General features: G+C 52.5%; 1 protein-coding gene across 2 annotated transcripts in view; it reads right to left on the bottom strand.

The window, feature by feature from the left end:
* GNA13 (G protein subunit alpha 13) overlaps positions 1-1,389 on the bottom strand; it is a 30,369-nt gene extending 28,980 nt beyond the window's left edge. The window contains exon 1 of one of the 2 annotated variants that reach the window (XM_059670080.1): positions 930-1,389. In XM_059670080.1, coding sequence (XP_059526063.1) covers positions 930-1,212 — 283 coding nt within the window. In that variant the 5' untranslated portion in view covers positions 1,213-1,389. The remainder of the gene's footprint in view (positions 1-929) is intronic. The other variant, XM_059670079.1, reaches the window with a different exon arrangement.
* Positions 1,390-14,426: the final 13,037 nt, after the last annotated feature.

Below are 14,426 nucleotides of genomic sequence, written 5' to 3'. Positions count from 1 at the left end.
AGTAAAAGTCCTGTGCATGTTCCACTGAAGAACAACGTATAACTTTAATTTTTAAAGTAATGTCAAGTAGCAGAGTCGACGATCCAAGCTGACACTGATTCATGGGCTACCTGTACAGGCTCCACACCCTTTTTAGGTCAAAGGTTCTTTATACCAATGCACAATTTCATTTAAAGAATTGAAGCAAGTTGTGGTGTGCACCCCCTCAAATTATTAAGAGAGAGAGAGAGAGGAGAGGGAGGGAGAGGAACGTGTGCATAGTGATCACAGGCAAACATCCTGCCCAGCCCTGACTCGGCCGAGAAACCACGGATGCTAATTTTTTTAAACTATAACGGGTCTGCTCTCCCCGGTACCTGCGCAGCAAACATGACACCCTCAAGTTTCATATCCTTGTCCAGCAGGACCCAGGCACGGTCACCCTTTGCCCTTGACGCGTCTCGGCAAAAAAGTTTCCCGATCGCGACGGTCGCAGAGCTCCCAGCTCAGGAGGCGCCCGGGAAGCAGGGAGCCGGGAGCGGGCCGACCCCATGTGACTCGGGTCCCCCACCAGGGGCGGGGAGGCCGGGCCGGCAGCGCCGGGCCCGGGTGGGGGTGGAGGGTCTGGGGCTGGCTCCCGGGTCTTCCTGCCTCATCGGGGCAGCCGGCTCTCCTCGCTTCCCCGGCGGAGGGCGGGGTGGGAGACCAGCCGTGCCCCCCAACCCGGGCAGCGCGAAGGAAAGCGGGGAGCCCGAGGGCATTCCCTCTCCGTGGGGACCGGGGCACCCCGCGCGGCAGGAGCGGTGCCCTGGGCGCGCCCCCTTCTCGCCCGCCCGCTGGGCCCGGTCCTCCCGCCCGGGACCGAGCCCGGGACCGAGGGCGGTGCCCGCCCCGCGCGCCCCCCCCCGGGGCCCGGCCCCCGGCCCCCCGCGCCGACCCCCGCCCCGCACCTTTGATCACGTTGCTGTAGATGGTGGGGCGGAACTCCCCGCGCGCGCGCTCGTCGAAGTCCTGCCCGTGGATGATCCGCATCTGCTTCAGGAAGGTGGACTTGCCGCTCTCGCCCGCGCCCAGCAGCAGGATCTTCACCAGCCGCTTCACGTAGGTCTTCTCCCGGGACAGGCATTTGTCAATCTCCTTGGACTTGCGCTGCTGCTCGGCCTCGCCGCTCGTCAGCACGCAGCCGGGGAAGCACACGGACAGCACGGACCGCGACGGCAGGAAGTCCGCCATCTTGCCGCCGCCGCCGCCGCCTCGGCGGGCCTCTCCGGCTCCCTCCACCTCTTCTTCGGGCGCCGGGCGACTCCGGCACCGCGGCTCGAGGGCGGGGAGCGCTGCGGCGGCCGGAGCGCGCCGGGGGAGGGAGGGAAGGAGCGAACTGACGAGCAGGGCGGGCCGGGCAGGGCGGGCCGGGCGAGCAGGGGAGGGAGGGAAGAAGGGCGGGCCCGGGAGGGGCGGTGGCCCCGCGGCGCGGACGCGCACGCGCACGCCGGCTCCCGGGGACGCGCGCGCACGCACGCAGCGCCGTCCTCCTCGCCTCCCGCCCCGGGCCGGCCAGTCACGCTGTGGCTCGCGTGCGCGCCCCCGCTGTGGTCAGGTGACCGCCGGGGGCGCGCCTCACTTCCAAGCCGTGGGCTGGAATGTGATTCAAACAGCGGGGCGCGAGCCTAGGTGGGTTTTAGTGCACTTTCTTACGGTGGTTCCGTGGCATCCTGCTCTCCCAAGCCCTGCACAATAACCAAACCTCGTCAAGCCGCCAGCCCTGCTCTTTTTGGCATTCTCGGACCCCTGGGAGGCCGTCCCTCCCACGCTTCCCCGATTGAGAAAGAACTGGAGTTGGAGTTCATCTGAGATGTGCTAGGGGGCCTGGGTTAATGCCTCATGAATGTGGATTCCCTCCCGAGCTGCGAGCTGCGAGCTGCGGCGCAGAGACCAGTGGATGCTGGCTGCAGCAGGGTGAGGTCATAGTGAAAATCCCCCTAAACCGGACACTGTGATGCAGGCTCTTCCCTACAAGGAAGCAGATAAGCAAACAGACCCGGGACGGGAGCAGGCAAACGCTAGGTTTCCTGCCAGATGACAGAGGATATGATCAGCCCAGGGACTTTTTTTCTGTCCTAACAGTAGATTCAGGCCAGGACACCTGAAGGGGCTGCCAGGAGACCAGCAGCAAGTGACAGCTGGGCTGGCAGACTGCTAGCAAGGACCCCGGAAACCGACGTCTTTATTCTCAGTGTTTACTTTCAAATGAAAACAGGCGTTTTGGTCTGTCTCTGTTTTGGGCAGTGCTACCAATAATGCTCCTTGATTCCAGCTCCTGTAGCTCAGAAACTACCGATGTGTTAGGCTGTTGAGGTAAGAGGTCAGCCATCTGAGAAGCTCATGAAACAGGTTTAAATTTAAAAAAATAAATAAATCAGTGCTAATCAGTTACTGTCGGGGTTGGTTTAATGGCCTCATGACTCAGTATACTGGCTGCAGTAAACAATGCCTCTAGTAGGACTATCGCCCATTGTCCTGGCCAAGCCCATAGGGTAGACAATCTACAATATACACAGTGGGGTAGGTTCAGCGTGGTGTCTATGGGTTGACAGGGTCAGAACCTCTGGGCTGTGGTAAAAAGTCTTCCCTTCTCTTGTCTCACTGGTATTTGGGAGGCTCTGTCCTCCAACCAGGGAAGGACTAACGTTGCCCAGGACAGGGGCCTATCATTGGCTGCCAAGCAGCGTGTCTACGTGTCTACTAGATTCTCGTCTGAATTCTACAAAAATGGTAGGAGGGAAGCCTGGGAGTTAGGTAGTTAACTATTTTTTTCTTTTCCAAAAGCCTGTGTGCAACATAATGGAGGGAGCAAGGATGCCTAGGAGGCAGGAAGGCATTCCTGCCCAGCCAGTTCGTGCTGTGACTTGTAGAGCAGCAGAGAAAGCTGTTCACAGCCCTGCCTGTAACCGTTGGAACAGGCTTGGCTCAGTGTTTCTGAAAGAGAGACCTCTTTGAGCCCAGCCTGGGTTTGACTGCAGGAGTCGAACTGCTTCTGTCTGGTAATTAAGCCACCTTGAGATTGTAAGTGTAAAAACGAGTTAGAGGTTTGGTGCTTTCTCAGAAAATTAAACATAGCACTGCCATAAGGCCCGGCAATTCCACTTCTGGGTAGATAGCCAAAAGAATGGAAAACAGGCATTCAAAGAAAAAAATCGTATACCTATGTTCATGGCAGCATTATTTAGAATAGCCATAAGGTGAGAACAACCCATATATCCATCAGTGGATGAATGGATAGACACATGTAGTACATCCATGCTGTGGAATTGTTCAGCCATAAAAGGGATGAAGTACTGACATGCTACAACATGGATGAACCCTGGAAGCATGATGCTATATAAAAGGCCACATATTGTGGTGTTCCGTTTATATGAAATGGCCAGAATAGGCCAACCCATCGGAACAGCAGATAAGTAGTTGCCAAGGACTACGAGGAGGGGAGAATGGGGAATGGCTGCTTCGTGGGTCCAGGGTTTCCTTTTGGGGTGATGAAAATGTTTAGGAACTAGATAGGAGTGCTGGTTGCAGAACACTGTGAATGTACTACTAAATACCACAAACTGTTCACTTTAAAATGACCAAATAATGAATTAGATGTGTGAATTTTATCACAATAAAACAAATGAGGTAGGTAAAATAATAATTTCCACGAAAGGAAAGTCATTGGCATCATTTAACACTGAAGTGCCCACAGTGTGCAATATTCATGAATAAAAGGGCGATTGTGTTTGTTTTAAAATAATAATAGCAATTTAAATTATTTGCATCAAAAGCAAATCTACTCTAGCAGATTAATGATATTAGTGATACTTTTTCAGATACTTTTCATAACTGAAAAAAAAAAATCTAAACTTTTTAAGGGAGTAGAGAATCTATTGATTAGAATTGAATCCACTGGGTGTATATTTCCACTAGCCCCCAGATGTTAATTCATTGGAAACATTTGTATTGCTAGGCAGTTAATTCAAATGCAAATGAGGGATTCAGAAGCCCCAAGAAGCTGTGATATAATGATTGAGCAGTTGGTTAGTTGCAATGCCCTTTCTAGAAGCCAGTTTAGCCAGATGAATAATGAAGGTGTGACGACAAATGTAGAAATACATCCCAATGGCTTTTCTCCTCTAATGTCATCGCCTTAGGATACAACAAGCCCTTTGCAACAATTCTGCCCATTCCTGAAATCTATTTGTGACTGCTCTGTTGGAACTAAAAGAAAGATAGGCTTCCTATCTTACAGTCACAGACTTTTTTCAGAGTAAATAAAAAAATGGCATTACTTAGCTCATTTACCAACATTTATGCTTCGTGCTATTTACGTAGTCATTATTATCCACAAAGGACAAAATCTTTGTCACCCTAAGACATATTCTACAAATGTGCCAGAGGCTCTCGGAACAATTCCAAAAGAGGAGTTAAATGTTTTTCTGAATGATAGGAAAGATTATTTAAACAAGGGTTCCTCTTGCCAAGGTGACTACTGACTACTCAGGATTTGACCACACCCATTGACATATGTTTATTTAAAAATCAGTGACATTACCTAGTGGTTAAACCTTGTGTTAATCTATAATAATAAAAGCATAATATGCTAATTAGACCCCACGTCCTTCCTGACGGCCTTCCGTTCTTGGGGGAAGCCCGGGTCCCGGGTGCCAGAGGGAAGCCGGTGCCGGCAGCCGGAGGGAAGGAAGGCCTCCTCTTGCATGAATTCCTTGCATGGGGCCTCTAGTTTTCTAATGACATATGCAGGTTCTTGGTACACAATTGTGTTCTGTCTCATCATCTACGTAAAATCGGTAGCTTCTAATCCTTTCTTGCAGATAAAACAAGCACAGGCTTTCCCCACCTTCAGAAAAGGAAGAGAATTCCCTACCCCTCCCATAATACAAATCCCCGGCATTTGTGTAATGTTTTAAATGCCCCAAAGCTCTTTGACCTGCTTTATCTCATTCTCTGCCCACAACAGCCTGATTAGGAAAACCCAGGGTTAACCTTCCTCCCATCCACACAGGAGGAGGCTGAGGGGAACAGAAGTTTGAGTGACACCCTCAAAGCCTCACTCCGCCTGGCCAATTGCAGGGCCAGGACTAGAAGCTCCCTCTTTTGACTCTGAATCCAGTGCTCTTTCTGAGATGTCCAAATTGTCCTAGCGCCCCAAATGCCCAGGGGTATGAAGTTCCAACTATAGAGACCGGGAGCGACCTGTCCTTAACCACGAGGCACCGAAGAGCCCGGTGCTTTTGTTGGTTGGTTGGTCTGTTTTTCCAGCCCCTTTAGGCGGACTGCCATCTGGACGTTTACCAGCCCGCAGGCTGATTCTGGTAAAATGTTCCGTACTTTGAGCTCAGCTTCTGGTTTGTAAAGCGTTCCAGGTGGTTGATGTAGACATAAGAGGAGCCAAGCTTCTGGCAGTATTTGCATGGTGCATAAGCCCCCGACTTCCCCTTCAGGTGAGCTAGATATGAAAAGGCCACTCGTGTGTGTGTGTTTTTTGTAATGAATATTGATGGTGCCCTTACCAGAATAAGCCTCTCATGTGGAAAGTTTTGCATGAAACTAGACATGTGGAATCGCATTGTTGGTAGGGTTTTCTGTTGTTGTTATTAATGGAAAACATGACTTTAATTACTGGCTATTTTTCTCAGCCTCCGAGAAAGATCCATGAGCTGCTGTTGACCAGCTGTGACCTCACTTGATTAATCCACAGCCAGAAGCCGGTGCTGTCTTAAAGCCACACACCAGCACGCACAGGAACACTTGCACCTCGCTTACTGCATCGCCTGCATACAGGCAGACTATTTATATAACACTGAGTGCAAGGCTTTGCCTGTAAATCTGAGATTCTTTCCGAGAAATTCAAAACATCCTGCTCAGTCCCTCTCTTTTATGTTCCCTCGCAGCTATTAAAGATGAGGGATACTTTTTATGTTGTACTGCCCATAAATGGGCTGCCTCTTGCCGGAAACAGTAAGAGTGCCTTAACTTAGATCCTGTTTATCCAGGGAAGTTTCAGTCTGCAGAATCTCAGAAATTGATTCCTGTATCTTAAAATCTTCTGCTTCCAAGCCAGTGGCAGGAGTTTTCATTCTCTTGGAACACTCGGCTGATCAGCAAGCTTGGACCTGCTGCTTCCAGGAACCACAGTCCTGGCCAGCTGGCCAGGTAGTGTCACATGTCACGGTGTGTAGACCTAGCCTTTGCCTCAGTCCATACGCCAGGGTGTGTCCGCTGGTTGAGTGCACCGTTAAGCGGTAAAGGTTCACCCGCTGGCACGGGGACATGGTCCATGTAGATTTTGTCAGACTGGCAGGCTGGCTCCCAGGTCAAGTAATGTCAGAAACTCCCATGTCAGCTCCTGGGTTGCTGAGAAGATCAAGTGTGATAACATGTAAAGTGCCTAGCAAAGTGCCTGGCCCAAAATAGGTCAGATAATTATAGCATTTGCTGCTAACCATTGGTGATTAAGAGCAATTAATGATTTTGTTATATAAAAATAAAGATTAACAAAAGCAAAGTTGCATATACTCAGTTTTAAATGAACTATACTGATAACTGCTTCAGGAATCTAGAGTCTGGAGCATGGCTGTGTGGCGCAGTTGGTTGAGCATCGTTTTCTACACCAAAAGGTCGCTGGTTCAGTTTCTGGTCAGGGCACATGCCCAGGTTTGCAGGTTCAGTCCCCAGTCAGAGAGAGTACGGGAGACAACCGATCGATGTTTTTCTCTCTTCCTCTCCCTTCCTCTATCTCTAAAATAAAATCAATAAAGATATTTAAAAGAAAAAATATATAATGCGAATCACATATGTACTTTTAAATTTTCCAGTAGCTGCATTAGAAGAGTAAAAAGAAAAAAGTGAAATTGATTTTAACAATATAGTTTACCAAACCCAATGTCATTTCAACATGTAATCAATATGAAGATTGAGAGCTATAGCACAGTCTTGCTTTTATAGTGAGTGTTAAAATTCGGGGTGCATTTTACATTTGCAGGAATCCCAATTCGGATGCTAAATTTTCACTGAAGATATCTGGTCTGTATTTAGATTTCATAAAACATACAGTTGAAAAAGTAGAATCACAAAATCGAATTGTTCTAAATGTACTGAGTCATCAAATTTAACTTAATTAAAATGAAATAAAATACACAATTACGAAGTTCCTCGGGGTCACTAGCCACATGTCAAGTGCTTGGAGCGAGCGGCTCTTTCCTGGGCCAATCCACGGGAAGTGGACAGGAGTCTGGAATGCTTTGGTCACAAGGAAAGGAATGAGGAAGTGCATCCAGGCAGGTGGAACAGCCTGAGAGGGCATGCTTCTGGCCTGTGCTGGGGACAGCGTGGGAGCCGGTTTGATTAGAACCAACCAGTGAGGTTGAAGAGGCCTGGTGGAGTCAGGTTGGGAAGGGTTTGGATTCCCAGTGATGATGTGGAGACTTTATTCCCTGATGGGGAATTGAACAGGTAGCCTTTCGGTGCAGGGGACAACGCTCAACCAACTGAGCCACACCAGCCAGGGTAGCACTGGCCTACTTTCAAGCAGGTGATGGGTGACAGGTGCGCTGTTTCAGGACCATCCACCTGGCACTGGGGCCCAGGAGACGATGGAGAGAAGAGAAACAGCAGCTGAGAAGAGCAGCGTGGAGGTGGCTGTGGTGATTCAGGTGGGCAGTGGCAGCTCCTGGCTAGTGTGAGGGCCAAAGGAACCAGCCTGAGACTCTACGAGGCAGACTCCATCGTGCTAAGGAAACCAAGAGGCTCTATAGAGGGAGGGCGAGGAAGGGGCAGAGATGGCGGGAGGCTGGGTTCACACCAAACGCTTTGAGGAACCAGGGCGCTTCTGCTGGTCAGGAAGTGACTTGCCTAGGACACATGGCTGAAGCCAGGCCCCAGAGACTGTTGTGTGTTTTTTTATGGATTTTAAAAAGCAAATGTATAATTTATATCATCCACTCCACCCCATGACTCACACGGTGATCCTGGACTTTGTCCAGAGTCTCTGAGGTTGTGAAAGTCCCTCCTTAGCTCGAGGGAACTCCTGGAGGTGCTGGTTCTAGGCTGGGGCCGAACGCAGGACTTTTCAGCAGGCAGAAGAAAGGGCTGGGCCGCAACCCCTCTGTTCCCTGGCTATCATGCCCCCAATGTCTTCCCTGGGGAAAAGCATTACTTCTGATGTGAATTCAGGGTTTTGCTGTATTGTAAGGGAGAGGCTCTCTGGGAAAGGAAGCAGCTCCTCCCCACCCCCACCCCGCCCGCCCCTGCCTCCTGGACCTCTGTCATCTGCAGTCTTCACGAGCAGATGATCCAGCTCAAAAGTGAGCCTGCTGGGGCTGCTGCCACGCGGCGAGGGACTGAAGTGCGGACTGTGAAGCCCAACTCTGCGTGGTCTGGGCATGTGGGCAGTGCCTGTTTGTGCCGGGCACTACGCTCCACGTTGAGGAGCACAAAGAAGAATGAATTTACGAGGAGTTTACCGTGGGCGAGGCCACCTGGCCAGCCAGTCATCACTGTGCTAAGTGATCTGCGCCAGGAGGGCCGCAGGGACAGCTGCCCAGGGCCTTGGGAGTCAGAGAGGTCCACCAGCCTGGCTCAGTGGGGGGGCCTCATGGAAGCAGGTGGGAGGTATTGGAGTTGAGCTTTGAAAGAAGAGAAGGGGAAGAGGGGGGTGGGGGGAGGGCATTCTGGGCTGGAAACAACATTCAGATGAAGACAAGGAGGCGTGGGATAATGATGAGACCTTGGTGGTGGTCGTTGTCTGTGAGCTCTTCCCAAATGCTAGGCACTGCCCAAGGGCTTTTCGTGGGTGAGCCTTCTTCCCATTTACCAGATGGGAAAACTGAAGCTCTGAGCAGTCAAGTGCACTCGCCAAGGTCATACTCAAGGGAAGGTGCCTACGCAAGTCCAGGAATGCCTGACTCCTGCCACCCATCTCAGCAGCACCGTGCATGCCAGGGCTGCAGATCATTGAGCATCATAGTGGGAGCACGTGGGGACCCCACACGGATCTACAAATGTTGGGCTTTGGTAATGTCTTGATGAGTGGACCCAAGCCAGGTCTTAGGAGGGTCATGAGGTACTCCTGCTGCTGACCTGAGTAACTGGAAGAGGCGAACAGATGGTTCCATGGAGGACGTGAAGAGATACTTAGCGACTGGAATGGCCCTGCCCAGCACAGCGGTGTGCAGCGTGGCCCCTGCCCCCAGCGTGTGCACGCAGCTGCGAGCCCCCTGGCTGGGCGGGTCCGAGCAGGCACTTCCTCCCAGGCCTGGTGAGACGTCAGACACTGGCCTTCCTGGGTCAGGCGGGCCTATCTTCAGCTGCGCCGAGGATGTAGTTTGTATAAACGGCAGACGTCGTGGGCACACTGAGTAAACACAGACTATCTCCCAGGCCAACGTTTCCTCTGGGAGGCTCATCCTCCAACTGGGACACTTGATTCCAACTCTCTTATCAACTGGAGCTTCCTATCCTGATAAAAGGAAGCTATTCAAGTCCGTTTCCTGGTATTGCCTTGACCCTGCCGGGGCAGGCTTACGTTGAAGTGAGTGCCCCTTAGAAGGGAATATTTTTCACCTTCAGAAACCCGTTATGCAGCCTCAGATCCCCACATCAAGGAAGCCAGCAGGCCTTTGAGAACATGGGCGGCCAAAGCCTTATGCCTTTAACGTTTACCTTCTGGTTCCGCTAGTTCAAGTGCCTTTCCTTGGCTTTGGGGGCTGTCCTTGAACAGGCCCAGGCTAGGCTGTCTCTATGTCTAGACTTTTTTTGCCCTCCCAATGTCAGTTCCCCCTTTGCTAATCCTCAAATAGGTCCTGCTCACTGCTTTTAAACTCTTCCTCATATTCCCCCTGCTTCCCTACCCCCCTTATGATTAGAAAAGTCCTACCCTCCTCTCTTTCCAAGTACTATGGAAGCAAGGCATATGAGAAAAAGAAATGGTAAAAGATATCCTTTAAGATTTAGCTTAAAAATCAAAATAATACCAAATATTCCCGAGTCCTCTAGCCTTCAGTTTTCCTCACTGAAATTCTTTGAGGTCAGAGTCAGCCACACAGTTTAGGACTGAGGCAGCCAGCCTCCAGGACGGCCCCGGGTGAGTCCCTACCAGACCCACACCCTTGCATAACTCATCCCAAAACGAACAGGGCCGACCCATGTACCCGACAGGTTCTTGTGGTACAGAGTTTCACAATGAAAGCCACGCGGCCTCCACCTTGCTCTCCGGGTTACTCCTCGGAGAAGCCCGCCACAGCACGGTGAAGACCTCCCGCAGCCCACGCACGCGTCCTGGCCGTTTGAGAAATCCTGACTAGAGCCGTGCAGCTATACGTTGCTGCCAAATCCCCGATCCACACAAACTATATGAGACAATAATGTTGATCACTGTATTACGCTGCTAAACTTTTTTTAAATCCTTACCCTAGGACATGCTTAGAGAGAGGAAGGGAGAGATACGTAAGAGAGAAACATCGATCGGTTGCCTTCCGTATGTGCCCCAACTGGGGATCGAACCTGAAATACAGGTATGTGCCCTGACCGGGAATCGAACTGGCAACCCTTTGGTGTGCAGGACAACACTTCAACCAACTGAGCCACGCTACTGCTTATAACTTAAAAATAAACACGATAATAATAATTAACATTACTGAGTGCTTGGTAAGTGCCAGGCACTGCTTAGCACTTTACACATAGTATCTCACTTAATAGTGCAGTCAATCCAGTGAACACTGACATCGTGCCAGCAACTGTTCTGAGTGCTGCACACACACTCCATCCAACACTCAGAAGCGGCTGTGACTGGCACATGGAAGGAAGCTGAGACAGGAAGAAGTTGAGTAACGTCTTCAGTCCAGGGCCCGCAGCATGGATGTGGCCGAGCGGGACTGGAGCCCAGCCTGGCCCGAGGCCTGTGCCCTGGGCCCTCTTTCCGATGCTGGCCAGGCTGTTCTGTGGGACTCTTGGCTCCCCAACACAGGCAGACTCTCTTTTCCCAGTGACTGGGTCCTTTGCCTTAGCTTCCCACCTCGTGCACATAGGAAAGGGCTCCGTAAATGCTTGCAGATCTGTGGCATTCCTTAGCTCAGCACCTACTCATTCCACCAATCGATGGCGCCCTGATCCCATGCAAACTCCCATGCAAATGCAGTAAAGCTTTTCCAGGCGCAAGCTCGTCCTACAGAGCCGCTGAAACAATGGACAATTGCGCTGCGTAAAGAAACGTATTTTAATAAATATATATATTTTTATTGATTTCAGAGATGAAGGGGGAGAGAGAGAGAGAGAGAAACATCAATGATGAGAGAGAATCATTGATCAGCTACCTCCTGCATGCCTCCCACTGGGGACCAAGCCTGCAACCTGGGCATGTGCCCTGACTGGGAATTGAACCGTGACCTCCTGTTTCAACCACTGAGCCACGCTGGCTGGGGAAGAAACGTATTTTTTTGCTAGACCCATGAAGAGTCTCGCTCAGCTGGCTTGTTCAAACAGGCTGCTGGAACTGTGAGCCAGGACTGTGCCTGGGGCTTGGACCTGTGGGCATCGTGTTCCTGGGTCCTCCAGGCTCCTAACCTGCCCACTCAGGGTACTTAGCTCCCCCTGAGGACCCTTCCGTGCATCAATCAGACGCTCCGAGGAACCTCTGGCTTCCATTTCACTTGAAAGCACAATCATTCTAATTCCACCTGAACACCGGCTCCTCCTGGTCTGGGAGCCTGGGCTGTGAGTGAGCTGGGAGAAGAGGGGGTGGATTCGGCAAACCTGTGGGTCCTGGTTTGAGAGGGTCGCTGGCAGGGGTGCTGGCAGGAGCCTGATAGGAACGGGTGGCTGACAAACCTCCACTGAGTGAGGTTTCTTTGTGCCATTTTGCTCCAGCCTTGACATGACGACTCAGATTGCTTTAAAAATTCATCCTATTCAACATTTGTTGAGCTCCTACTAGGAGCGGAACCGCAGACTATAAAGATTATTCCCAGGACAGAGGAGATGGATGAAAGTGGAATGCACTATTCAGACCACTTGAAAGGCCTGGGCAGCGGAGGAGAGGGCACTGCAGGCTCCAGGCTCCGAAGGCGAGCGTGGTGCTCACAGCCACTTGGATGTTATCTGATGGCGCTGGTCCTCGAGCAGCGGGAAGCAGGATCCGGGCTGGCTGGACGGAGCGCTTCGGACTCTGTTCCAAGGGCTTCCTGGAAAGACAGGAAAGCACAGGCTCTTCGTTCCCGGCCTGCTTCTCGGTGCGGCGCTGAGTCACCCTTGGGAAACTGTCAGCAGGTTCCACCGAGCATCTCGAAGCTCCCCGGGTTGACCTGACCACGCGTGAGAGCCAGTGTGTCCCAGGGGCTGGCCTGTGTGCACGGGCACAAAAGCTGTGCCAGGCTCGGGGACACTCCTGGAAACCCCGGCTCTCCCTGGACTTCCCCCACCCTGGTGACCAGCCGCACCGGCTCAGTCCACAGCACTGGAAGCCTGCGGGGGGCCGGCTCAGAGCCGGGAGCTGGGAGGCGAATGTACTTAGGATACACCCTCGGGGTACCTCGGCTTTACAAATTAGCACACGTCACAGACCTCTGGAGTCACTTCTGAGCTACAATTTTAAACCGGTGACTGCCAGGAAGGACTCCGTATTCCCAGGAAGAGGTGTCGGAGCCCCTCTCAGGGTCCACGTCCCCAGCTGCAGAGTTTCCTGGGGCTGCCGTGACGAAGCCCCCCAACTTAAGGCAACAGAAAGGCACTGTCTCGGTTCTGGACGCTGCAAGTCCTGAATCGGGAGTGGGCAGGGCCCGCTCTCTGACAGCTGTGGCGAGGGTCCTCTGGGACACTCTAGGCCAACTCGTCAGCTCCTGGGGTCTGCTAACGCTCCTCAGCCTTGGCTAGGAACGCGCAGGACCATCTGCTCATCTGCTCCCTGTGTGTCTTCAGGCCACCGCCCTCTGTCCACATCTTCCCGTTTGATACGGATACTTACATTGGATTAGGGCCCACCTGACCTCATTTTATTTTTTGAGAGAGCGAGCGAGAGAGAGAGCTTTGTTGTTCCACTTAGTTATGCCTTCATTGGATGAGTGGCTCTGAGGGGGCTCTGGCATGTTGGGACGATGCATTAACCAACTGAGCTACCCGGCCAGGGTCCCCAACCTCATTTTAACTTGTTTTTTTCGGTGGAGACCCTATTTCCAAATAAGGTCACACTCTGAAGTACTGAGTGTCAGGACATAGCTTTGGGGGACACAATTCAACCCATACCACCAGTCTCACCAGCCTATTCTTGGAAGAGCCCATATCCCAGAGGGAGAGGCGGGGGCATGGAGCAAGGCCAAGGAGGAGATGGTAGGAATCAGACTCCAGAGCACGCCCAGCCGGAGGTGGTGGCCTTGACTAGGAGAAGGGACACCTACCTCTGACAGGAGTGAATGAAGACGAGTGGAGGGGGAGGCGGGAGTGGAGGGGGAGGCGGGGGTCAAGGCCACCAGCTGCGAGGCTGAGCTGAGCGGACGGATGGATGGATGGATGCCGTCTTGCCTGGGGAGAAGGAGAGGAGTGGAGGTTTGATGGGGACTTGAGGGGAGGGCCAATGTGTGGAAGAGCTGCAGAGGGAGCCAGTAACCTTGGGATTGCGTTGCTGGGATTTCACAGTTGGGTTTCCCTCCAGTTCTCTGACTCACTTGCATATGGAATTGCCCCAATGCCCTGGGGGACTTGAGGGTGAGTCTGTGGGGTGGGAGGGCCCAAAGAGGCTACTGAAAAGTTAGCTCACATGACTGACCTGGAGTCCAGGCTGAGTGGGGTTGGGATGTGTGACCAGGGAGGGCCTGATGGGGTGGGCGCTGGCAGTGACGGCATTGAGCGGGGAGTGAGGGAGAAAAGGCTGGAGGGACTGGAAGCTGCTCACAGGACCAGGAGCTGAAATCCAAGTTGAACGGGTGGCATCGTTCTGGGTGGGGAAGGTGCCGGGTGTGGCTTTGGACACGGGGTGGGTAGTGAAGTAAAGGGACAACAGAGGTCCTGGGGGATCTATGAGAACCGGAAGTCTGATGATCACCAAGGAGAACCCTGAAGCCACTCCCAATGAGGACACAGGGAAAAAACCTGGAACCATACTCAGTGGGTGAAAGGAGGCAGAGCGGGGTACTATACACCCCAGAGGAGGCTGGCCGTTAGTGTCTGAGTGGTAGAGTGTGGGAGGAAGCGGAGAAGTCAGCTACAGCACCTTTGGTGTGGGGGCAGGGGGGTAGGGCTGCTGAGTTTCAGGTGGGGTCCTGGGTGGAGAAGCGTGCAGTGCAGAGTGGGGGGCGAGGGCTGCATGAGGAGGTGGGCAAGCCCCTGGCTGTACCTCTGGGGAGTGCCTGCAGTCCAGAGGGGAAAGGGAGCCCCGGGGAGCAGTGGGTGTCACAAGCAGGCACGGAACC

The sequence above is a fragment of the Myotis daubentonii genome, chromosome 16, assembly GCF_963259705.1.
Source record: "Myotis daubentonii chromosome 16, mMyoDau2.1, whole genome shotgun sequence".
Classification (NCBI taxonomy): domain Eukaryota; kingdom Metazoa; phylum Chordata; class Mammalia; order Chiroptera; family Vespertilionidae; genus Myotis; species Myotis daubentonii.
This window is presented reverse-complemented; position numbering and strand designations above follow the sequence as displayed.